At 44.7% G+C, this 24,704-nt stretch overlaps 1 protein-coding gene across 1 annotated transcript in view; it reads right to left on the bottom strand.

The window, feature by feature from the left end:
• The window catches only part of Acoxl (acyl-CoA oxidase like), a 297,983-nt gene that overhangs the window by 70,318 nt on the left and 202,961 nt on the right, over positions 1 to 24,704 (bottom strand). The window contains exons 15-16 of the mRNA XM_032902341.1: positions 17,744 to 17,853; positions 8,334 to 8,445 (exon numbers count right to left, since the gene is read on the bottom strand). Of these exons, the coding sequence (XP_032758232.1) occupies positions 8,334 to 8,445; positions 17,744 to 17,853 (222 nt within the window). The remainder of the gene's footprint in view (positions 1 to 8,333; positions 8,446 to 17,743; positions 17,854 to 24,704) is intronic.

Raw genomic sequence — 24,704 nt, 5'->3', positions numbered from 1 at the left:
TCACCCCAGGCTTGGAAGACAATGCCAGTCAGCATGGTCTGAGTCCTCAGAAACTGTGGGAAAAGATCAACCTTCTCCTTGTTACAAGGCGTTTGTTTGTGCCATAGTGACAAAACTCTGGCCAGCAGAAATGACACTGTTTTATTTAAAATGAATGACAGATCCAACAATAAAATGACACGAACCTGCAGCTTTTCTTTTATAGGAATGTTTTCTTAAAACTAATTCATTTAATGACTACTTTTAGATTTTTTTGTTAGCATTTGCTTGCCTTGTTTTAAGAGGGTCTTACTGTATAGTAGACCTGGCTGTCTTGGAACTGCTCTGCAGACCAGGCTGGCCTCGGACTAGAGATCCACCTGTCTCTGCCTCCCACATGCTGGGACTAAAGGTGTAAGCCATCATTCCTGTCTCTTTTTGTTTACTCCTCAGCACACACAAACACACAAATGATGGGCAAAATATCAAAATCTCATGGATAAGGGTGGACCTGGTAAGGAGCAGAAAACACAAGACAAATTGCAGTGACCCTCACACAGCAAAAGTGGTTCATGTACAAGCACGCAACATGGGGATAACACCTGCCACCCATCAAAAGCTACTCATATACACACATGTAACATGGAGATAGCATGCTACCCATCAAACCAAAGACAAGGAAAGCACGAGAGCAGACTCCGTTCTGTGGATGAGATTATGAGGAAGTAGACACAGCTGACGTCACCCTCTCCCTCTGAGCAGAGTTCAGAAATTATGAAATCATAAATGGGAAATCAAATGTATGAGAGGCAGTAGGGAGTTGAGCTGCAACCACAAAGCAGATGGGTTTCTGCAGTACAGGAGAAAGAATATGGCTTGCACTCAGAGGGGACCCATTAACAGTAAGAGGGAAGGAAGATCCTAAGTCTATATAGGCCGCCCTTTATATGAGAAAAAGATATTCAAACACTAGAAAGAAGCACAAAAAAGCTAAGCAAGGGGAGAAAAGGAAGAGGTGGAAACAGAGTCGTGAGGATGGAAAAGGTGAGTGTCCAAGCTTTCCCTCATCAGGAGACAATGCCTGCCACAAACAAGGGTCTGTTGTTTCTGGGTCGTGGTGAAACCCAACATCATGGAGCATGCTCACTCCATGATGAGTGGAAAGGAGAGGGAGGGCGAAGGGGATGGGGAGGAGACAGGTAGGAGAGGGGGAGATATTGCATGAGACAGAGACAGGGCTGAGAGACAGAGACACAGAGAGATTACATATATAATTTATAAAGAGAGAGGGAGAGAGAGAGAGAGAGAGAGAGAGAGAGAGAGAGAGAGAGAGGTTCTTATGACAGCCTGCGATCCACAGTTTTTCCAAATAAACCACTTCCTAGTTTCCCATCATAGATCAGCACATTTAAAACCATGGATCCATAGTGGATTGTTCCCTGATTTAGGTCTTGAGCCTCGGTCCGTCTCAGGAGCTACTAGGAGCTAGGTGCTTCAATGCTTCAGAGAGCTAGGGGAGTTCATTTTCAAAACAACAGTAAAAAGCCAAAGAGAAGTAGTTTCCTATACAGCAATGAGGCTAGGGAACTTCACAGGCTCTCATAGAAACTCTAAAACTAATAAGAGAAAAGGGAAATGAGGCAGTATATAGGGGGAGTTGAGAGAAGACACATTGGAATGAATATGCTTGCTACACATGGTTAGAGAGCCATGCGGACGAGAAGGGATGACCTGGTTAAAGAGATGTTGGAAATATCGTTTGATTGGATAATGTGGGGCTAATGTTACAGAGAAAAAAACATTGTATGCTCGTTAGTAGATGCGTTCCTCACGAGGAGCCGTTCTGCTAAGTTCTTAACATATATCCTGGGAACGTGCACACACACAAGCAAACAAGACACAACGAATGGAAGAGAGACTTCACAATGAACCCTATTGTTCACACTGAAGTCGGAGCTTTCATTAGAAACTCACAGTTTCTAACACACATGACTTAATGTATGTTCATACCTATGTTTACTCTATGGCTTAGGACGCAGAGGGGACCCAAGGAGAGGACACTGGATTTCAAGTACGATTTTCTACAAAGCAGCCTGGGCTCCTGGTCTAGAGTTGCCAGTGACAAAGAAAGACCGTGAAAGAAGAAAATGCTCAAATGGAAAGAAGAGGTAAAGGAAGAATGAATGGAAGAGGTGTCGGATGTGCACGAAAGGGACATGGAGACCAAGCCAAACAAGCAGCTCACCATGGCCAAAGCTGTGAGCATGTTTCTTGATCAAAATCAAGAAAGTAATCTACAGTATTGGATTCTAGTTCAGAGCATAAAATGATATAATAGGATTATAATGGTTGATGAATGCATTCTGACATCATAGGATGTCACTGAATGAATGATTTGGAGGAGATGCTTTTGTTTCCAAGTAATACATGCAGAAATGAGGAGGAACAGAAGCTCCGTCGTAGCCAAGAAGTCAGCCCAGTGTTACCGGCCGCAGGGAGGAGCCCCTGGCTTTCTTCACAGTCCACCTCTGGATGAGAGCTGAGCTGAAATCCCCAACCCCAACTGTGGCACCTGAACAAAGGTGCTGTCCCGTCTAAACTTGAAACAAACAGAACAGCTACCACTGTTTGCAGAAGCCCTGGGGGTATTGTTACAATTTAAAGATCCACATTTAAAGTCACAGAGAACACTCTTGTGGTGCAAGGACAACAATCAAAACTGGAGTAGCAGGAACTGTCTAAACAGGAAGTGCTACATGGTTATTCTTCTAGCGATCGTATTTCCAGACTTCCCTGGCTCTCCATCTCCATCTCCAAATAAACTGGCAGTTTACTGATTGGATTTGACGATAATACCCTATGCTCCTTTGCATAATTCTCTTTTAACTTGACCTTGAGCAAGGTCAACCTGCATGAGCTTTCTTAAATCAGTCTTTCCCAGTGGATTCCTGTACCCTCTACAGTAGAGGCACTGTCTTAGTTAGGGTTTCTATTGCTGCCATGAAACACCATACCAAAAAGCAAGTTGGAGAAGAAAGGGTTTATTTGGCTTACACATCCAGATCATAGTCCACCATTGGAGGAAGCCAGGACTGGAGTTCAAGCAGGGCTGGAACCTAGAGGCGGGAGCCGATGCGGAGGCCTTAAAGGGATGCTGCTTTCGGGCTTCTTTTCCATGGCTTTCTCAGACTGCTTTCTATAGACTCCAGGACTATCAACCCAGGGGTGGAACCACCCACTATGGGCTGTGCCTTCCGTCGTTGCTCACCGGTTAAGAAAATGAACTCCAGCTGGGTCTCATGGAGGCATTTCTTCAGTGGAGGCGCCTTCCTCCCTGATGGCTTGTATCAAGTTGACACACAAAACCAGTCAGTACAGGCACATACTGTAAACTTAACCAACTACCTGTGTCTGGAGGAGTCACAGATCCTTGATAAGAATCCAGTCGCCATCTTCCTAAACCAATGACGCTTTAACTGTATCCTGAGTGCTTACACTGATACCATGGATAAGTGTTGCTCTTTCTCTGGTAGTGGTCTGAATGAGAATGGCCTCCATAGGCTCATGTGTTTGGATGCTTGGTCCCCAGCTGGTGGTACTGTGTGGAAAGGATTGGGAGGTGTAATCTTGTTGGAGGAGGTGTGACACTGGAGGTGGGCTTTGAGGTTTCAAAAGGTCCACTCCATTCCCAGTTATCTCTCTGCCTCTCTCTGCCTCCTACTTGCAGATAAAGATTTGGGCTCTCAGCCTCTGCTCCAGTGCCATACCTGTCTGCCATGTTCTCTACCGTGACGCTTATGGACGCTAACCCTTCCAATTATAAGCCCCAAATTGAACACTTATTTTATAAGTTGCCTTGGTCATGATGTTTTATCATGGCAATAGAAAAGGTAACTAAGACACCACCCATCATCAAAGGAGCTTCTTTTTTTAAACAAATGGAGGCTACTACACTGGTCTACAACTGGTCAGAATGCAGAGGATACATGACTACGGGGTACTCGGCTCCACTTGGTACACATATAACACAACTTCTAATATGGTGGACTAAACAAGACATGCATAATGACAACAGGAATGAGGGGATTCCCACTCCTGGATGAAGAGCTCCAGGCATGAGAGAGAGGGGAGAGGGAGAGAATGGGGGAGGGAGGGGGAGAGGGAGAGAAAGGGGGAGGGAGGGGTAGAAGGACAGAGAGGGGGAAGAGGGAGAGAGGGGGGGAGGGAGGGGGAGAGGGAGAGGGAGAATCCATTTTTTCCAGGACTCATCATCTGATGGCTTATCTGATCCCAGCCCTAAACACATGTACATACAGCACCACTGAATGTATTGTTACATCTGTGTAGCAACAGCGGTTATAGAAGTCGTGTGTATGAGAGGGATGGAGGAGGCAGGAGTTAGAGGGGGAAGATGGACAGGGATAATGGAAAGACACTACACTTATGTGTGGGGTTCTCAAAAACTACAGAAACCACAAAAAAAAAAACAAACCCCAAGTAGAAGTGCATCATGAGGGGATGCCCCGTGATGAGAGGCAGACCATGAAGTAACTCTAGACTAGCTAGGACTAGTTTCACTTGCCCAGAGTCTCATCTCTCTACCTACCTGGCTTCTGACATGCACATTGCAAGTAAAGTCATTTTTCAAACACACTGATTACTGATAATCTATCTCCTTGTCTACAGATTTTCCCTGCATATTGGCAGCTTTTCCTGGTGCAATATTCTCAATATGCCAAACCATTCCTCACTGGTTTATATTTTCCCCCACAAGTGGGGAAATGAGGCAGCAACTATGAACAGCCCTTACAACATAAGTCTGAAAAACCAGAGAAACGAGTCCCCAAGGGAGGCTAGGGTGAGCACTCCCCTACAGCCACCAGAAAGCAGAGGCTTCTTCTGGGGGAGAGAAATCCAGGGTCAAATGACTGCAAAAAGCTGGTTCTGTTGTGGGATTCACTGGTCATGGCAGGGTTGGAGGCACAGTGGCAGTCCAATGCTCTGAGAAGATTGGTCAACATGCCTATAATGAAATGTGCTTTTAAAAAAAAATCTCAAAGCTTTACCAAAGAATTAGGAAGACACATACATGTTCCTGAAGCCACCTTTGGGTTTGTTGCCACCGGCTGCCTCTCCTCCTCCTCCTCCTCCCTCCTCCCTCCTCTTCCCTCCTCCTCCCTCCCTCCTCCTCCTCCCTCCTCCTCCTTCCCTCCTCCTCCTTCCTCCTCCCTCTTTCTCCTCCTCCCTTCCTCCTCCTCCTCCTCCTCCTCCTCCTCCTCCCTTCCTCCTTCCTCCCTTCCCTCCTCTTCCTCCTCCTCCTTTCCCTCCTCCTCCCCCTCCTCCTCATCCTTCCCCTCCTCCTCCTCCTCCTCCTCCTCCTCCTTCCCCTCCTCCCTCCTCCTTCCTTCCCCTCCTCCTCCTCCTTCTTCTCCTTCTTTTTTTTCCTGTTCTTCTCCTCCTCTTCCTCCTCCTCCTCCTCCTCCTCTTCCTCTTCTTTCTTTTAATTTGAAAGCTCTAAGCCAAATATTACAGTTGTTTTCAGGAGAATTGGGGATTGTAGATAAACTTTCCGTCCTTAACGCTGGCCAAAGGCTACTGACCAGTCTCTGCTTAGGTTAGATGTTCAAACCGAGGATAAGAATCATTTTATGACAATGTGCAATTAATGTATGGAAGCAAACACGGGCTCACCTGTACCCAGCTAAGGGAAACCCCCTGGTGGGGTTACAAACTAAAATAATAGATGTCCATATTTTTTCTACTAACCTTGTAGGTTTTTTCTTAATTTCGCCTCAGGCTAAAACTGGATGTGGACTTTCCCCAGGGCAGGAGCCTGTTTGATAATCTTGATGGTCTTCTTTCTGATTAGCCCTAGAAACTGTCTGTGTGCTATGAATATTTAATTGTATTGTCTGTAAACAGGTTACATGGGTGGTAGAGACTAATCTAATTAACATGAATGCAAGAGTTAGAGCTTCCAAGGCTACTTTACATATCCAATGGTATTCCAGCCGCACAGCACATTTGCATTGTCCTCAGCCTTATTATTCCAAATTACAGAGGAGGATGCTGAAGTTTGGCAGCAGTGAATCTTAACTGTCGGGTTCTAAAGTCCGTTCCAATTTTTTCGGCACATCCTTTGCCGAATGTTTATTTGATGTTTGGAAAACACACTCGCGTGTGTGAAATTTTCTTCTCTCAAAATCAGAGCAGACATTACTGAAAACGATTGCTCCTCCTCTGGCAGAGAACAACTGCAAATAGAAAGCTATCTATGCCTGTACTGCTGTGGTATACAGGATGCATACACCTCTGTGATGCACAGGATGCCTGCACCTCTGTGATGCACAGGATGCCTGCGCCTCTGTGATGCACAGGATGCTTGAACCACTGTGATGCACGTGATGCACAGGATGCCTGCGCCGCTGTGATGCACAGGATGCTTGAACCACTGTGATGCACAGGATGCCTGTGCCGCTGTGATGCACAGGATGCCTGCGCCTCTGTGATGCACAGGATGCTTGAACCACTGTGATGCACGGGATGCCTGTGCTGCTGTGATGCACACACTCTCTCACTGTGAGGCAAGCAGGCTTCCGTAAGCTATTCTTGTCAGCTATCTTGTCAGAGCAGTGAGAAAAGCAGCTGGTACATGGGCACAGGCTTCCCACACACAGACATGCTGGTTAATGCAAAACAAATAGTTTTCCACTGTGTCTGTGGTTACCACTGCGGTTCCCTGTGTTCAGTTGGATTGCTAGCATTTCCCACCAGTTGGATTGCTAGCATTTCCCGCCCGTGTCTACTTTCCTCTATTGCAACTTCATCTTCAGCTCTTTCTTCTACAGTGTTGAAAAGATGGCTCACAGGCTACATTTTCTCCATTCTCAGTTGCTGCCTCTTCGCCCTGGGTGATATCTTCCCGTCTCTGCAGCTGTCTCCATGTACAAAAAGCCCAGGGCATGTGTGGTAACTTAAAGGCACCTGATCATGCTGCTGCGGCCTGGCAGAACCTCACTTCATATCTCTACCTGAAAGATGGACTGACTTGCTCATCCCCAGGCCCAGCTTCCAACAAACCTTTATGTAGTGTGGTACTAATCCGTACGTATGAGTCTTAGCCACTTACGCATCTCCAGGACTCTTCTGCACTCAGCCACCTCCTGAGAGAACGCATGTCTCCACATGCATTGCATTCTCTCCATTCCTATTTCCTCTGTTAGACCGAGAGATGAGCGACGTCATTGTGCCATTGATAGAAAGAGAGTGGATTGAGAGTTCCAGGACTCAGTTCTTGTCCTCTTAGCACCTAGCTGCAGTACAGAAGAGCAGATCTCTGTATCCTGGTTCTTCAGACCTGAGCGCTGATAGAGACTGGATGAGTAAAGCTCTCTGGGGTCGTGTTGACCAGTTGCCTTGGATGAAATGATGAACCCTGTAGAGCTGGTTTCTCCTCACACCAACACACTGGCACTATGCACGATAGCTATTCCTTCTTGATATCTATCAATGATGGTAATTTTTTTGCCTATGTGGGTATTTGTGTGTTGTTGTTATTTGTATGTAGGTATGTGTGGAGGAGTAACTGCCCATGCATGTGTGTACATGTGCATGTGGAGACCAGAGATCAACATGTGGTGTTTTTCTCTATCCCTTCTCATACCTATTTTTGAGGCAGGGTCAGGGTCTCTCACTAGACATGGAGCTCCCCGACTGGCTATTCAGGTTGGCTCGCAAACCCCAGGAGACTGTTGTCTCCACCTCTTTAGTATAGAGATTACAGACACTCTCTCTCTCTCTCTCTCTCTCTCTCTCGATGTGTGTGTGTGTTTGTGTTTATGTGTGTGCATGCATGCGCATGCATGTGCACACACATGTGCACATGTATGTGTTGGTGGTGGGGTGATTTCAGTCCTCACGCTTGTACAGACAGTACCTTAGGAACTGAACCATCTACTCACCTCCTGTGTTATGTTTCAGAAATCCACAGATTTCTTAATAAAAAAATGCAATACACCTCAGACTATCACAATGCTAACTTTACATATGTTTGATGTACAGATTTTCTCAAGGGGACAATTTTTTTTTCATTCCCAATGAAAATCACCACACTCTGAACCTAACGGGGATGCCAAATGATGCTTACAGGTAGGACTCTAGAACAGCACACAAAGGGTTAAACAGTAATAGCATGCTTCTAGAGCAGGCGAGGTTGCCCAGTAAGACAGCCTGTAGGGCTCTGAGTACTTCCCCAAACTTCTGATTAAGCAGATTCATTCCCTACTAAATTTAGTACACAGTTCAGCTATGCCTTACACATTCACCAAAAGGGGGGAAAATAACAGTATCATTACCTTATAGTAAATTCTGGACACCAAACTTCGCTGAAGAACTCTTTCTCGAAAATTCACTGCTTTCAGCAGAAAGGCAAGATGTCCTACTGTGTCAGTGTTAAACACCAGGAAACTGGAGGAACAAAAAACACAGTGACCATTGTTATTAGTTTGTCTTAAAAAAGCAAAACAAAACAAAACAACAACAATAACAAAATCCACAGCCAGGTTGGAGGTGTGGAGGGGTGGCACATGCCTTTCCTCAGAGGCAGATCTTTGTGAGTGTCAAGCCAGCCTGGTCATTGGCTGGCAAGAGCTGGAGATGCAGCCCAGCAGTGGTTAAGAGCACACACATATTGTTTTAGAGCACGCGAGTTCAGTTCCCAGCAATCACATCAGGTAGCTAACAGCTGCCTGTAATTCTAGCTTCAAAGGAGCCAATGCCTCTGGCCTCTGTAGACCCTCGCACTCACACACACACACACAGATGCACGTGCACATACATATAATTTAACAATATTAAAAAAATAAGAGTCAGACAGATGCCTCAATGTGTAAAGGCACAAATCCTTCCATCCTGTAGTAGAAGAAAACCAACCCCCAGAAGTCATCCTCAAACCAACACACAGACATACAAACATACAAACATTGACACACACACACTCACATGGACATACACACACTCACATGGATACACACACGTGTACATGCATACATGCGCATGCACACACATGTGTGCATGCACACACATACACACAGACATACACACATACTCACATGGACATTCGCGCGCACACACGCGCACACACACACACACACACACATGATCATGATGATGGTGGTGGTAGTGAGGTGAAGATGAGTAAGAACAGTAATTATTATTACAACCGAATATGTATCTTAAAACCCCAGATTACTGTCTTCCTCTAGGAAGGCATGACGGACGTGCACCCCATCCCAGCTCTCACTGGCATTACTACATGTGCTTCTTTTCAGTGCTTCCTAGTGAGCCTTTGCCCTTCTGCTATAGAGGGAATATGGCTCCCTGTGTTTTCTACTGACATCTCAAGATGTGGCATCTCAAGAGTCAATGTTTCTATGCAGCTCTTTTTCTTAGATTATATTAAAGGCAGGTTCACTGGGAAGCTGCTCTCGGGTGGGTGAGTTCACTGGGCCCAAGGACCAAGGCCAGGGAAGGGGAGGGGGATGGAAGAGAGAGAGAGAAAGAAAGGAGGGGCAATTGTGCAGTGAGCGAAGAGTATGTAGCTTTTCTTTCTTGACAGTTATTTCCATCAGGCGAAGCTTATAACAGTGTTCAAGATTTTCGAGTTATTATTATCTAGTATTGGGTTACTGAGCATTTCCCACGTTGAGTTGTTATCTAACATGCAGATACCATCATAACAGGGATATTGTTTAGGAAACTAAAGCTCAGAAGGATGCGGTCACCTACTGAATGTCACACGGAGAGACCACCTTCAAGCCTCTGTGAGTTTTATTCTGGGGGATACAGGTGCTGGAGGGGATAAGTGTCCAGAGGGCTGTAGGTGAGCATGGGGTAAACATGCTTTCCCTCGTGAGGCAGCCATCGATACCCTTCCCATTTGACAGAGGGGGCAACTGAAGCACGGGCTCTCAACAGAAATAAACACCAACAGACAAATGGCCCCCACCTTGGGAGTCACAGGTTTGACTTGGTGCTGATTTTGTGTTTCTTCCCCATGAATCTCCCGATAACCTAGACCACAAGACACAGGAGTGCAGGTGAGATATCTCTACATGGCGCTGGCCATGCAACCTGACGACCTGAGTTCAGTTCCTGGGATCCACGTGGTGCAAAGCATGAACAGATACCTGTAAGTGTCCTCTGGCCTCCACACACATGCTGACACACACACATGCAGTGACATACACGCACACACGTAAATAATTAAATGTAATTTTTTAAAGGTGTGTTTTACTAGTTTGCATCCCTGTTGGTGTGATAAACACTGACCAAAACAACTTGGGAGGGAAAGAACATATTTAACCTATATTTCCTGTTTATAATCCATCGCTGAGGGAAGGCTGGGCAGGAACTCAAGGCAGAGCCCCGGAGGCAGGAACTGAAGCAGAGGCCATGGAGAAACACTGCTTACTGGCTTATTCTTCACAGTTTGCTCAGCCTGCTTTTTCATGCCTAGGGGTAGCACCACCCTGCAGTGGGATGGGCCCAGAAAATCACCCACAGACTTGACCACAGGCCAGTCTGATGGAGGCCTTTTCTCAATTGAGGTTCACTCCTCCCAGATGACACTGTTATGTCAGGTAGACTAAAAGCTAACCAGTCCATAGGACATGCATTCATACAAGGTTTTCCCATTGCTCACTTTCCTGTTTCCCTACATCTTGGGAAAGTGAATGGTTGTGAGACTCAAATAACTCAGATTCCCACTAATTAAACCTTAAACCCCAGGGAGCTGCTGCTCATTCTAAGCAGAAGCTTACTCTTCACGAGTCAGAAGGGCAAAGTGCTCAGCGAACGGCTGCCTTCCTCATAGACAAAGGTGGCGGTGGGGTGGGGTGGGGTTGGGGGGAAGCTTACACACCAGCTCCTGGGAAATCTCAATCACTATATCAGTGCTCATTCTGAACCTAGCTTCAGAAAGCCGAGTTCCTGACTCAGTCTAGTTCATAAAACTTGCATGGCTTATTTGTTTTTTAATATGACTTAGTCATCCAGTGGCTAGTCCATGAAACCTGGAGCTGTGAGTGTTTATGTTGGACATTGCCATTCTGTCTTTGGATGTTTACCATAGATCAGTGTACATCCCCTTTAGACTGTGCACTGTGTGTGCAGGATGTCACCCTCACATCCACGTCCCCCGTGAGTGCAAGGAAGTCACCCAAAAGTAGAAAGTCTTGAAACTTGGACCACTGCCAAGAGAGACCTTGAGTAACTGCCTGTTTTACAGGAGAGACACAATGACTGAAGAAGTAAAACTCCATTAAAGGCAAATGGAGATCACCGGTCATCGGAGAAACGCAAATAAAAGCTGGAGTGAAATGGCATGTTACACCCAGCGGTCTGTCCAAAATTAAATATACTGTGTCGAATGTTGCCAAGGACATGGCGGAGACGCCAGAACACTCATATCAACCCAGGAAAGTGTCAAATGGTCAAACCGGCTCCGACACTCCCACAGTCTCTCATAAAACAAGCACATACGTTATGAGTAGCAACGTATATGCCCAAGAGAAATCAAGAGCAACGTTCATAAAAAGGCTTATATAAGACTATTCATAGCTGCCCTATTCATCAGAGTGGAAAGCTAGAAACATCCCAGGTGTCTGTCCATTATAAGAGAATGGAGAACAAATCACAGAATATCCATAAAATACCCTTCGGTAATAAAAAGGGGGGAAGAATACATATGACACCACGAATAAATCTCAAAAAGCATTATATTGAATTATTGAGGCAGCTACAACAGAGTATAGACAGTATGTTCCATTTACATGAAACCCTAGAATGGGAAACTCTAGGCTTTGGTGGAAAAATATCAGAATAACATGTGTGCACTTGCCAAAACTCAACAAGTGTACATTTAAGTTGTGTGCAGGCTATCATAAGAAAATTCTACATAAGAGGAAAAAGAATTGTCCCCACAGGTTGAACTTGAGTAAACAATGCTATTTCAGAGCACACTGATATCTGCAGTGTTCTTCAGGATGCACAAGGAGATGAGCAGACGCTAGGTGACAACACCAGCAGATTCCAGTTAACGATGCCTGCACTGTACAACAATCCCCTAAGCTCACAATGGAGCCGGAACTTTACCATTGCCTATTGGTACCATGGCCATTATAAAATCACACAATGCAAGAGTGGGGTGTGGTGGTGCACAACTTTAATCTCAGCACTTGGGAGGAGAGGAGGGTGGATCTCTCAGTGTGAGGCTAGTCTGGGCTGCAGAGCAAGTTTCAGGACAACCAGGGCTATTAGAAGAAATGAGAGAGAGAGAGAGAGAGAGAGAGAGAGAGAGAGAGAGAGAGAGAGAGAGAGAGAGAGAGAGAGAGAGACGCGCACAGCACATCCCAGGACTTGTGTGTTTGTGCAGATGCTGCTGTGAACAGATTTACTGTGCTGCCCACCAGTCATATAAGAGTACAGCATAAGTAAATATGTAAACACTTACGCTATATAACGATAATAAACAACTATATCATACCTCTGTGCACTTACAAGCCTACAATTTATCATTATTTCAGCATATAGTAAATAGTTGTTAAAATATTTACTGTTAAACAATGTACCACGTCCCCACGGTGATGACCATGTAAACCCATGGCAGTATCATGTCCTGTGATTTCACTGAGAGTCCAAGCTGAACCCTGATCTATACCATCCAGTTTTGTGACATATACTCCATGACGTTCCCCCTACAAAACAGCCTGGGGACTCACTTCTCAGAATTTGTCCCTGTTGTCGAGTGACACATGACTGTGTACACGTGATAGAGATTTTTACCATGAACAGTAATTAACTAGCATGTTCACGGTAGATTTTTCCATGGGAGGTGAATACATGAATGTTCACCCTCAAATCCTTCAAATTTGGTTGAACATTTTCACAGTTGGATATGAATAATACCACGCTGTGAGGCAGAATCTTGACTCTTCCTAGAATCTGGCTGCCACTGTGAAGCCTCTAGACTGATATGAGTGTGAGGGTAGCGTTGGCAGGCTCACCGCCAGGATGCTGAGAGGGAGAGCTTCCTGGGTCAGTCCAGGTACGATCTCTGCTCAGGCCCACCTCCTTCCAGTGGGTCTGCCCTCCTCCCTGCTGAGCCACAGCTGTGCCTCCCAGCCCAGTCCCATAAAGTCTTTCTGAACCAGGCCTGGTTTCTCTCTGGTCCAAACAAACAATAGCCTTAGGTGATCCCATAATGGCTGCCTGCTTGGAGAAACTTCAAAGGATTGGGAAGTTCTCAGCCCTTCTTTCTCTGTGCTCCCCCCCACCCCCACTTCTGGGTACTTCCCTTGGACATTGTCATTAAGACTTAAGTTGTCCTAATCAACTAAATTATGAGTCCTATGGGAGCAAAGTCCCGCTACTGCCGTGTGATGATACTGACATGCAGAGCTGTGTCTGGTACACAGGGAGTACTGGAAATGTGTTGGTGGCAATACTCTCCTTTACAGAGAATCCCAAGTGTGACAGCACCAGCATACAGAATCCTGCCTAAGTGAGAGAGTGGCGAACTGTTCTAGAGTTTTTCTCAGTTTCTTTTCTATTGCTGTGAAGAGACACCATGACCAAGACAACTTACAGGAGAGAAAGTTTATTTGGGGTTTACAGTTTCAGGGGTTTAGAGTCCCAGGACCATCATGGTGGGGAGCATGGCAGGAGGCAGGCTATCAGGTGCTAGAGCGGTAGCTGAAAGCTTACATCTTGAGATGGCAACTACCAGGCAGAGAAAGCTAATTAGAGATGGCATGGGCTTTTGAAACCCCAAAGTCCACCCCCAGTGATACTTCCTCCAACAAAGCCACACCTCCAAATCCTTCCCAAATGGTTCCACTAACTGTGTACCAAGCATTCACATATATAAGCCTTATGGGGCCATCCTTATTCAAACCACCACAGAGGTGAATAACTGAGACAAAAAAGTAAGTGGGCTAGCACTTTCCTAATATTTACAATTGGAATACTGCCTTGGCACATCAAAAATCTATCCTGGAAAATTTGCAGGGGGATATCAATTTGCATATGTTGAGAGCATGCTGTGTTCCAGGGACAAAACCACAGCTAACTCTGCTCACCATGTTCCAGTGACAAAAACACAGCTAGCTCTGCTCTCTGGAAAGGAGACAAAGAGGGGATGGTTTGCTGCAGGCTGTGAACAAGGTTCCTGAGAGGATGAAACCAATGCTGCTGGGACTGGCTCTCTTCTCAGCTCTGTTAGGAAAACAGTCAAACCAGTCAGCGGGGGCAAATCCCCAGCAGTGGGGGGCGTTCCAATGCTAAAAGAGAGTCTGGTTTCCTAGAGTGCTTGAGGAAAGTGAGACATAGAAAGTAAGAGAGACTTCAGTCAAGCAAGTCAGGCTTTAAAATAAGGCAGTTTGAATAAACAGGAAATTAAGAAGCAAGGATGAAAAGAGACCGGCTGCAGATCTGTGTATTTTCCTTTATCCCAATGGTTATGAGAAGTGTAATGCATAATTTATTGTATAGTCTGTGTGGCTTTAGATTTATTTATTTTCTATGTATGATGTTTTACCTATACGTATATACATACATGTACCATGTATTTTACTGATACCCTCAGTAGCCAGAAAAGGATACTGTATATAAAATAAACAAATAATTGACAAATAATAAATTATATTTATATATAGGTAAATAATAAATTAAAAAATTGGAGTTACAGGTGGGTAACCCTTACCATGTGGGTGCTGGGAATTGAATCCAAGTCCTTTGCAGGAGAAGCAAGTACTCTTAACCCCTGAGCCCTCTCTCCAGTCTGCTCCTCCATGTTTTCAGTCAAGACTGTAAGATTTATTGCATATTCTATTGCATTTTCTAATAGGTTTTTAAATTAGTTTAATATATTTGGGTTATAGATAACAATAATCAGTTTCTAAGTAAAAGCAATTATTTTAAAAATACTATGAGCTCTCCCAAAGTAGAATTTAAAAAAATAAAACATTTATGGGCACCCATAAAACAATAAAGAGGTGTCTTAATTTCACTTCCTGTTGCTGTCATAAAAACACCTGGACAAAAGCAACTTAAGGGAGTAAGGTTTATCTGGTTTACAACCCCAGGTGATATAGTCCATCACTTCCAGAAAGTCAAGGCATCAGGAATTAGTGTCAGGCAGCTAGTCACATGATATGCACAACCAATGGCAAGGGCAATGGCTTGGCGCATGCTCACCACTACTCAGCTGCTCGTCGCTCACCGTTCATTCAGTCCAGGACCCAGATCATGGTGCTGCCCACATTTGGAGTGGATCTTTCCACTTGAGTCAACCCAATAAGACAGTCTCTCACAGGCCCGGCTACGGGTGTATCTAATCTGAACAATCGTGGTTGAGATCCCTTCTGAGGTAATTCTAAACTGTGCCAAGTTGACAAAGAAAATTAACCACCACAGTAACGTACATTTGAGGAGCAACAGAGGGGACAGTGGTTGTTTGAAAAACACTAGATCAGATGAAGCTCTGGGGAGACTGAACCACAGCAATAAAGCAAGGGACAAGTGCAGGACAAAGAGGGTGTGGCTGGAGGTGGAACTTACCAGAAGTGACTCATGAAGAAAGAGCTTTAACAGTCCTAAGGCCACTGGGTTAAATCAAAGTTTTAAACATTCTCACAAGCTTAGATCATTTTCAAGTCATTTACTGACTTCGTCCATCAAATAAAAGGTTCTCCTTAAACAGTTCAACAAGAAAACTATGATGTAAGGTCTAAAGCAGAGAATTATACAAATAAGGACACCAATCTAGATGGTTCAGTGGCTAAAAACTGATGATCCACATTCTAGCCCCAGAACTCATAGAAGTCAAGAACTGACTCATGAAAGTTGTCCTCTGACCTCTACACATGTGCTATGGCACACATGCACATACACGCACCAACACACACACACACACACACACACACATACACACATACACACACACAAATAAATGTAAGAAATTTTACAAAGGCATATCAAATTAAGAGAATAAAGAAATTCATTTGATAAAATTTATAATGTAGCAATAACAAAAGTGCACTAAAATAATAAATTGAGATTTTTAGGAAATTGTGTCTTTCAAAAAATCATTTTTTCTTAAATTTTACTATACTTATTAGTGTGTGCATGTGTGCATGTCTCTGTTGCACAGATGTGTGCATGCACATGTGCGCATGTTTGTATATGCATGTGTATGTGTGCATGTGTGTGCATACATATGCCTGTGTGTGTGTGTGCGTGTGCTCATGCTGCACATGTGTGTACATGTCTGTGTGTGTGTGTGTGTACTAGAGGTGAGAAAATTACTTGTTCTCTAAACATTTGCTGTGTTTATTACTTTACACATAGAGTTTAGTGGCCTTTGGTACACTCTATTATTATTAATACTTTTTAAAGATTTATTATTATTTTTACTTAGGTGTATATGTGTGTGTCTGTGTGTGAGTATACACATGAGTGCAGGGCCCAAGGAGGCTATAAGAAAGTGTCAGATTTTCCTGAGTAAAGTTAAGATAGTTGTGATACAAAACCACAACTTACTTAAAATATGATGAGGTGTTTTCATTTGGGGGGGAGAGGTTGTTTTGTTTTTGTTTTTGAGAATAAATTTGTAAACTGAACCTCATGGCTCTCAAGTGTGAACACTATAGGTGACAAGGGGGTTCAAAGAAGTGGAAACCTGCTTGCTGCTGGTGGAAATTGTAGCATGAACACTTTCTGGAGCCATCTACTGAAGTTAAACATCGGCATACTCCATTAAAGAGCAGTTCTGCACCTATGTAACAGACCCTAGGGCAGTGCTTTCCAAACAACAGATTACAAGTCAATAATGACCCGTGAAAGCCAGTGAAAGGATTAAGGTCAATATCCTTCGATTTTCTTCCAAACACCAGAGAGCATTGTGGGTACAGCACAGGTCAGGTTACTGCGTGTGTGGGGCTTCAGTTGCGTCTGAGAGGGTGAGCTCACTCTGTGGACGTCTGTGGCGCTGGAGAATGAACATGATGCTTCGAGTTGGAAACTCTCCCCATGTTCCTCAGAAAACACGAACAAGGTGTTTGACCAATTTACACCAAATATCAAAATATTGAACACAACTCAAATACCGACCAAAGCTGGAGATTTGAATAATACAGTCAAATTGTGGCATTTACTCATACAATGAAGGTTCCTGTCTACTCATCTAACTTAGGTAAACCAAAGTAAAAGAAAAATCTGAGGTGAAAACAGAAAATCACATAATACATCAGATATTGAGTCTTTTCAATAGAGGTTAAAGACAATAATTTAAAAATAAATTAAAAAAGTAATCCAGGCATAGATTCCCCAAAGTGGACAGGCTGGGGTCAAATCTCACCCCAGCCACTCATACTCCATTTAACTTTGAGAAAAATACTTAATTTTTGTCCCTCAGTTTCTCTACATGTAAAATGGAAAGAAGAAAGAACCTACCTCATGAAGTTTTAAGATTTAAATTCACAGAATAAATGATAAAGAAGAAATTTGAAAGGGCAGAGTCAGAAATATTTTAGGTCTTAAGTTAGATGGCAGGAACACAGCACTAATTTTACATAGTCCTTACTGCTTTTGTATCCATCAGATACTAAATTTGTCAAACAAGCCCAGTTGACCTGTGTCAATGTTCTAGAAACAGGCGCAGAGTAAACCCCTATGGAGGAAGGATGATGTCTTGGGCCGCATGTACCTGGTCCTCAGCTTGTCCATGGCAGTTTCAGTCCAGTTCTGGATCATACCCAAGAGCGGGTTTTCCTTATGCTGCTTGCTGTACTGGGCCAGCAGTTCCCGGGCCACAATCTGCACAGAGTTTACAATACATTAGCCACATCTCACAAGTGTCGGACCTGTCAGTGTCTTCAAAAGTCAAAGCCAGATTAAGTTCACTGACCATTAACAAGCTCCATGGGAAGGGAGAGATCTAAGACCCCATCCTTCTGGGAGCCTCCACGTCCTGTGGTAGATATGTGGTGTTTACCAGGCTACTTTGATTCCTCCTCATGGCTTAATCCCAGCTCTGAAGAACTTCTTTCTCCCCTGGCTTCTGTTAGTCTCTTACATCAGCCTTGAGACAGACCATCTTGGTATATGCACACATGAAGTCGGCTTGCCCTCACGGCCCAGGCATCTCTTTTCCCTTTCTGCCTTTCACAAGAAGCGCATAAGAACTGCCAAGGTGGACCATGCGTACTCAAACCCTGGGAATTATCAGAGATCTAAGCTGGCAGGAGTGGAGCTGCTTCCTCCCTGCCTCTGTCCCTGCTCTGGAGCACATGACCATGACACTCAACCAAGGTGACCAAGAGCAGTCAGACACATAGCACAGCACCTGGAAAGCCTCTTCATGCTAATGAGACATTAACCGTCAAGCCAATGATCTTCCCTTCCTGGATATTCTCATACCCCCAAATCATATAATCCCCGGTTCACCCCGATGTGCATATGCATTCACATCCACCCCTAATAAAGAAATATGAACAAGTTAAGATCATTTCAGACAGCTGCTTCATTAAAGATTGCCATGGGGAAGGCCTTCTCCTAAAAGAGCCACACCACTGAGACTTCTGAGGAAGGCCTTCTCTCTTCTCCCACCCCTCCAGTGCTCCACACCAGCTCTGAATGGGATCTGAATCCTGCTAGTCCCAGATCCAGCTTTTCCCTTTAGGCCTGGGGTACAGCAGTGCTCTTATGTCTCAAAGGGAAATGAGGACTGTAGACTCCCCATCCTGGACATTGTCTAACACCCCCTGAGCCGGTGTATTGGTGGCATCTGGACACAGCCAGCAAAGAGGCTGAATGGGACCATAGTTTGGGGAATACTATTAAAATACTCAAAGCAATCTATCAATATCCATACCTCCCATAACTTTAAAATTATAATTGTCTCAAAACACTGAATATTGTTGCAGATCTGCTCAAAATTATCTGTGGATCACTCACAAAAGAGGCTTGGCCAACAGTACACAGCCAGTACTAGATGTATGAGTGACGTAACTTGGCCCAACCTGCCACTGACCAAGCCCTTGTAGCAAGAGTGAGCACAAGCAAACCCAGCTGAGCCATGAATCATAATGCCCAAGCTCAGACTGCCCTGCTGACAGAGTTACACACTACCAAATGCTTGTCAGGGCTAACCCAATGGGCTGCTGCATCTCTTCACAATAACATACATGATGTCTCTCTCTCTCTCTCTCTGTCTCTCTCTGTCTCTGTCTCTCTGTCTGTCTCTCTCTGTCTCTCTCTGTCTCTCTCTGTCTCTCTCTCTCGTGTGTGTGTGTGTGTGTGTGTGTGTGTGTGTGTGTGTGTGTGTACAGCTTTGCTTCTTTTCATGAGTCTGGGGATCAAATTTCAGTTACATAATTTAATATGACAAGCACTTTACCCAGTGAGCCATCTCTGCAGTCCTAAACCAAATATATGATTTTTTTCCTTTTACTTTATTTAAAGACAAATCTTACTGAGTTTCTCAGGCTGCTCTCAGACCCACAGTCCTCTGGCCTCAGCCTGCTGAGTACCCTGATTATAAGACTGTTCCCAGGCCCTGCATTTCTGAAATAGTTTTATGTGGATTGTATGCATGTGATATATGCTGTCGTTCACAACAGTATTATAAGTGATACTTTGACTTTCATTGGGACACACAAATCTATTTATCTGCCTAATGTCTGTATAATATTGTTTTGACAAACCATAACTAATTAAACATTTCTACTCAGTGAGATATTTAGGTTGCTTCCAATTGCATACTGTTATAATAAGCTTGATTAGTTCAGTGGGGTGTGTGTGTGTGTGTGTGTGTGTGTGTGTGTGTGTGTGCATGCACATATTGTATAAGTACACTCACTCATGTATAGGAGTGTGGAGGCCAGAAATCAATTTCTCTCTCTACTTTTTTTTTTCTGTGACAGGTTCCTCATTGAACCAGGAGTCCACCATTTTATCTAGGCTGGCTGGCCAGTGAGCCCCCAGGATCTGCCTGCCTCCACTCCCCCATTGCTGATGTTAAAAATGCACACGGCCACACCTGTTTACATGGGTGCTGGGGATATGAATACAGGTCCTTCACCCTTACCCAGCAGGCACTTTCTACATTGAACTGTCTCCCTAGCCCTTAATCTCCATATCAACATATCCAGACAGATAGCATTTTCCTGTTTTGATCATGGAGACTAAATCCTCATGCAAATGAACACGAGGGTTCTTAGAGAAAACCATACTGCTCCTGGGAGCAGATGCTGAAAGATCTCAGAGGATTGGGTGGGGTGAGGTCTGGGGGAACTTTGTTAGCACTGGGGTGTATAATACAAGGTGTGAAGTGCATATGACAGCCTCAGTTAGCAAAGGGCTAAGCTACCTGCGACGTTATACCGAAGGCCACGTTCAAACACTGGTTGGTCGGCTGTTGGGAACCCAGAATCTGATTCACTAACATCAAAGCCGTTGGGTTCTCCGGTGCCAGACTCTGCAAAGGTCAAGCTGCCTGGTGAAGGACCTAAGAGTTTTAGGTCAGCACACAGTGACTCAGCCATTCTCTCGCTTCCTAACTGAAAACACTCGGGGATGTTTCCAGATCCAACTGGTGCTGCAGCCTGAGCTGTAGTCTGCACTTGAGGCTGCCACAGAATGCTGTGCAGAGAGGCAGCCACTGCTGCGTCTCACTGAGATTTTTATTTTGCTTATTATAAACTGACTTTAGGGCCATCGAGATGGCTCCGTGGGTAAAGGCACTCATCGGCGACCTGTCAACCTGATTTCAGTTCCCCTGCGGGGTGGAAGGAGAAAATTAGTTGTTGCAAAGTTGTCCGCTGACCTCCAAATTTTCTTGCAGGGAGCAGAGGAAGCCCCGCGGGAGTAAAGTCCTGAGTAAAAGCTTATGATTGACCGAAGAACAACCGTGCGACGACCCCAAACCCAGGAAAGCGGCAAAGCCTTCCCTGCCAGGGTGGGGCTCAGCAAAATAAAAAAACCTTCCTTTGGGGTGTGAGCACAAGTGTTAAAGAAGGTGTGGTCAGGAAACCACCACGTAACTTCCCCTCCCCACTATGTTTATGGCATGAGGACTGCTCTCCACCAGAGACTGCTTCTATTGAGATTAGAAACCTGCCTCCTCCATCCAGCTGTGTACGATCAACCCAGAATCCTTGATTATCTGTATACAATAACCCTGCCTCCCTGTTCACCTCTATACAATAAACACGCTGAGTTTCCGGGGTGCAGTTTCTCCAGGAGAGGGCCCAGTCCACCCCAGCCCAGGTTGTCTGTCCGTGTGTCCGTGTGTCTGTTACTTCTTTATTCACCCGCAGCTCCTCCCCAGGTCAAGTCCCTGAAGCTGGGCAAGGATGTGACATTTTTGCGTGGTTCCTTGAAGTATTATCCTAAATAATTTATTTCTTTAGGGGCCGGAAAGATGGCTCAGCGGTTAAGAGCACTGGCTGGTCCTCCAAAGGACGCAGGCTGAATGCCAGCACCCACATGGCAGATTCACAACCTTTTGTAACTCCAGTTCCAGGGCATTTGACACCCTCTTTTGGTCTCCTTGGGTATGGCACACACAGGGTACACAGACATACATGCAAGCAAAACGCCCCTATACATAAAATAAAAACAAATATTTAAAAAAATAAAGTTATGCCTTTAGATGGACCACGTAGCCTAAGATTTTATCTTAGAGTCATGGAGGGGGTGAGAACACAGTATAGAGTACCAGCACGCTAATTCCAATGGGCTTGGAATCACCGTATGACGGGGTCAAGTGACACAAACATTTTCATGGACGTTAACAGCTATATAAAGTAAGTGTGAAAATCAAATACTGCCAACAGCAAGGGAAGCAACTGACTCTAACCGGAGGTAAAATTAAAATGGCCCCACATTAAAATGGTAAGTTCAGGTTCCCCAATGTATCATCAAGATGAGCATTCACAGTTTTGTAAATCTTTTTAATTTATGATTTTCTGACTCAATCTCCCTCTGGCTCCAGAGACAGCATCACTACACCAATTAAGAAAGTGCTGTTTCCGATTTCTGCGCACTGCACTGCTCCCTGGGTTGATGGTCACCTCAGAGTCCATGCTGGCTGCTCTGTGGTCTCCCTGCTGCAGGGAACATAGCTAACAGAAGGGCAGACATGTTTGTCCTTCTCCAGCAGACAAGGAACGAAAAGTCATCGTCCTGAATGGGGAACAGGCAAGTTCCCTTCCTGTCTTCACTCCCCTCTCCCGTGGCTCCGTGACACCCTCCAACTGTAGCCGCTTAAGCCTTTCTGATTTAAGCAACTCAAATTACTATTATGTCACCCTAATTAGAATAAAATTAGAATGATATAATAATCAACTTCTCCCTGCTAAATTTAAGAGAGACAAGAGAAACTGCCCCCTGGATAGTGCCACAGAAGCAGCTAACCCACTTGGGATCTCGCTCCTTTTCTAGGTCATGACAAATGCACGTGCTATTCTAATGGGTTATTTTGTGCTGCTCATGCCTCCCTGGCAACAGGGTCCAGATGTTGGAAGGCTTTCTTGTCCCTGTGGCAAATAGCCAACAAACAGCATCACGGGAGGATTTGTTTTCGCTCACAGTTTCATAGCATAGAGGGTAGAGTAGGGTAGAACCCTAGGCATCATGGTGGCCAGAAAGCAGGGAGTATGTCATTAACCGGCTTTCTCCTTTCTTTTTGTCAGTCCATTGAGGCTCCTGGCCTAGGAGACTGTACAATCAAGGGTCTTCACTCTTGGTGAATCCTCACAGCCACACCCAGGTGTGTTTTGATAATCTTCCAGAGCTTCTCAAATTCAATGTAGTAGGTAGTCAAGGCTGATCCTTGGAGTAGCGATAGAAGCTCTCAGCCGCTAAGACTTGGGGGCTACAGTCTCTGGATCCAATACTTTATCAGACAAAATAACAGGCAGCCAAGATAGGGCAGATGCCTTAGCTAAGCATGCAGCTGAGGTAGGCTTTTCCACCTGTGAGATGTTCCTGATTATAGTATACCATGTTTCATATTTTCATCTCATTATATCTTTAGTGTGATTTCCCACTTTAGAAGCACTGCTGATTCACAAGAAGTTACAGAAGTAAAGTAGGACAGAGAGATTCTCTCCAGCCATCACTTCCATGCCCTGGATGGACCTCAGGTATAGCACAAGTGCATCTCGAACCCAGGAAATTCTGCAACATATTTCTTTGCCAGGATTTTCTTTATAGTAGAGATTTCATTATTTAATGTATGTTCTTTTATAAAAATGATTTTTTTAAATCTAAGTCTGGTGCTGTCCTTACACCAGATCTCCTCAAGGGGGGTTGTGATACAGTTTCTGTCTGAGGACTGTCTTGGCTATTTATACAGACCTCTGGTTCTACGTGCGACTACCCTATTTCTTGCATGCCTACCCAAGAGTCCTTTCTTAGAACTTGGGAGTGACTGCATAGTCAGCAAAGATTTCATTTTTTTTCTTAAAAAAAAAAAAAAAACCAAAAACAAAACAAAAACTCACAACAACAACGAAACCAGGACATATCTACAGGAGGAATTAAGCTAATCTGTAGCCAACATTGAAGACTATGAATGTGAGGAACTGTACAGAAACACACATCAGAAGCACACACTTATAATAAATATCGCGTGCATCCTGGGACACAGATTGTGTGACACCAATAAAAAAGGGTTTTGTTTTTCGGTTTCTCGGGTCAAATAGCTTTTCAAGGCATCTGTGAATCAACTTTGCATTTCCATATGCTAAAGATTTCACTGATTCTTGCCAGGTACAGTGAACTTGGAGCAAAAAGTATAACTGGGAAGGTTTGCTGCCAAGACAGAAACATTTGAGCCAATTAGGATAGAAAAATATGAGTCTAAGGAGAAACTTCTAGATAACCGTCTAGGGAGAAAGGAGGGACAGCGGGTGGTGGGGCCGCACTCGGATCTGCATTGTGATTGGCTGTAGAGTCCAGCGAAGTGGAAGTGCTTGTGGCTTCAGGGGCCCACGTCGTCCTGCAAGCACAAAGTAAACAGGAGCGGTGTCCTTTAGTAAGTTCTGATGGTGAGTGGAGGACAGAAAAGCAAGTGGTGTCCTTCTGCATATGGCCCCACGCTACTTCCTAGATATCACCCCCTAAAGCTGGATCTGGTCCTGTACTTTCAGTTGGGATTGCCATGGATACCTTGTTAACACAGACACCCAAATATTGCATGGCACGTATGCTAAAATGTCATTTGTTCTTACTGAAAATGTACATGGAACAGAACACCCTATATTTTCCTCTGCTGAAGTAGCAATACTGGGCTCCTAAAGGTCAGCTCAGGGGTCACCACAGTGCGTGAAGATCAGCAAAGGGCAAGTAGGTGTTACTCTCCATCGGACGCCGTGACAGTCTGCTTCTCTTAGATGCCTGATGACACACCCAGGAAAGGCTTCTTGAGAAGTTCAGAATTCTCTGGCGAGAAGAGAGAAGGTGGAAAGAGCTGAGGGAAACACAGCAAGAGGGAGAGGAGGAAAGGGATTGAAGAAGGGAGGTGAGCAGAGACTCGTTAAAGCTATTTGAAGTTAACATGTAAACCAACCGGTGTGACATTCTGAGTGATACCTGGAGATACCAGTAAGGTCATGACTCACCAGCAAAGTCATAACGGGCCCAGAAGCTCAAAGAGTGAA

This window comes from Rattus rattus, chromosome 5 (assembly GCF_011064425.1).
Source record: "Rattus rattus isolate New Zealand chromosome 5, Rrattus_CSIRO_v1, whole genome shotgun sequence".
NCBI lineage: Eukaryota > Metazoa > Chordata > Mammalia > Rodentia > Muridae > Rattus > Rattus rattus.
This window is presented reverse-complemented; position numbering and strand designations above follow the sequence as displayed.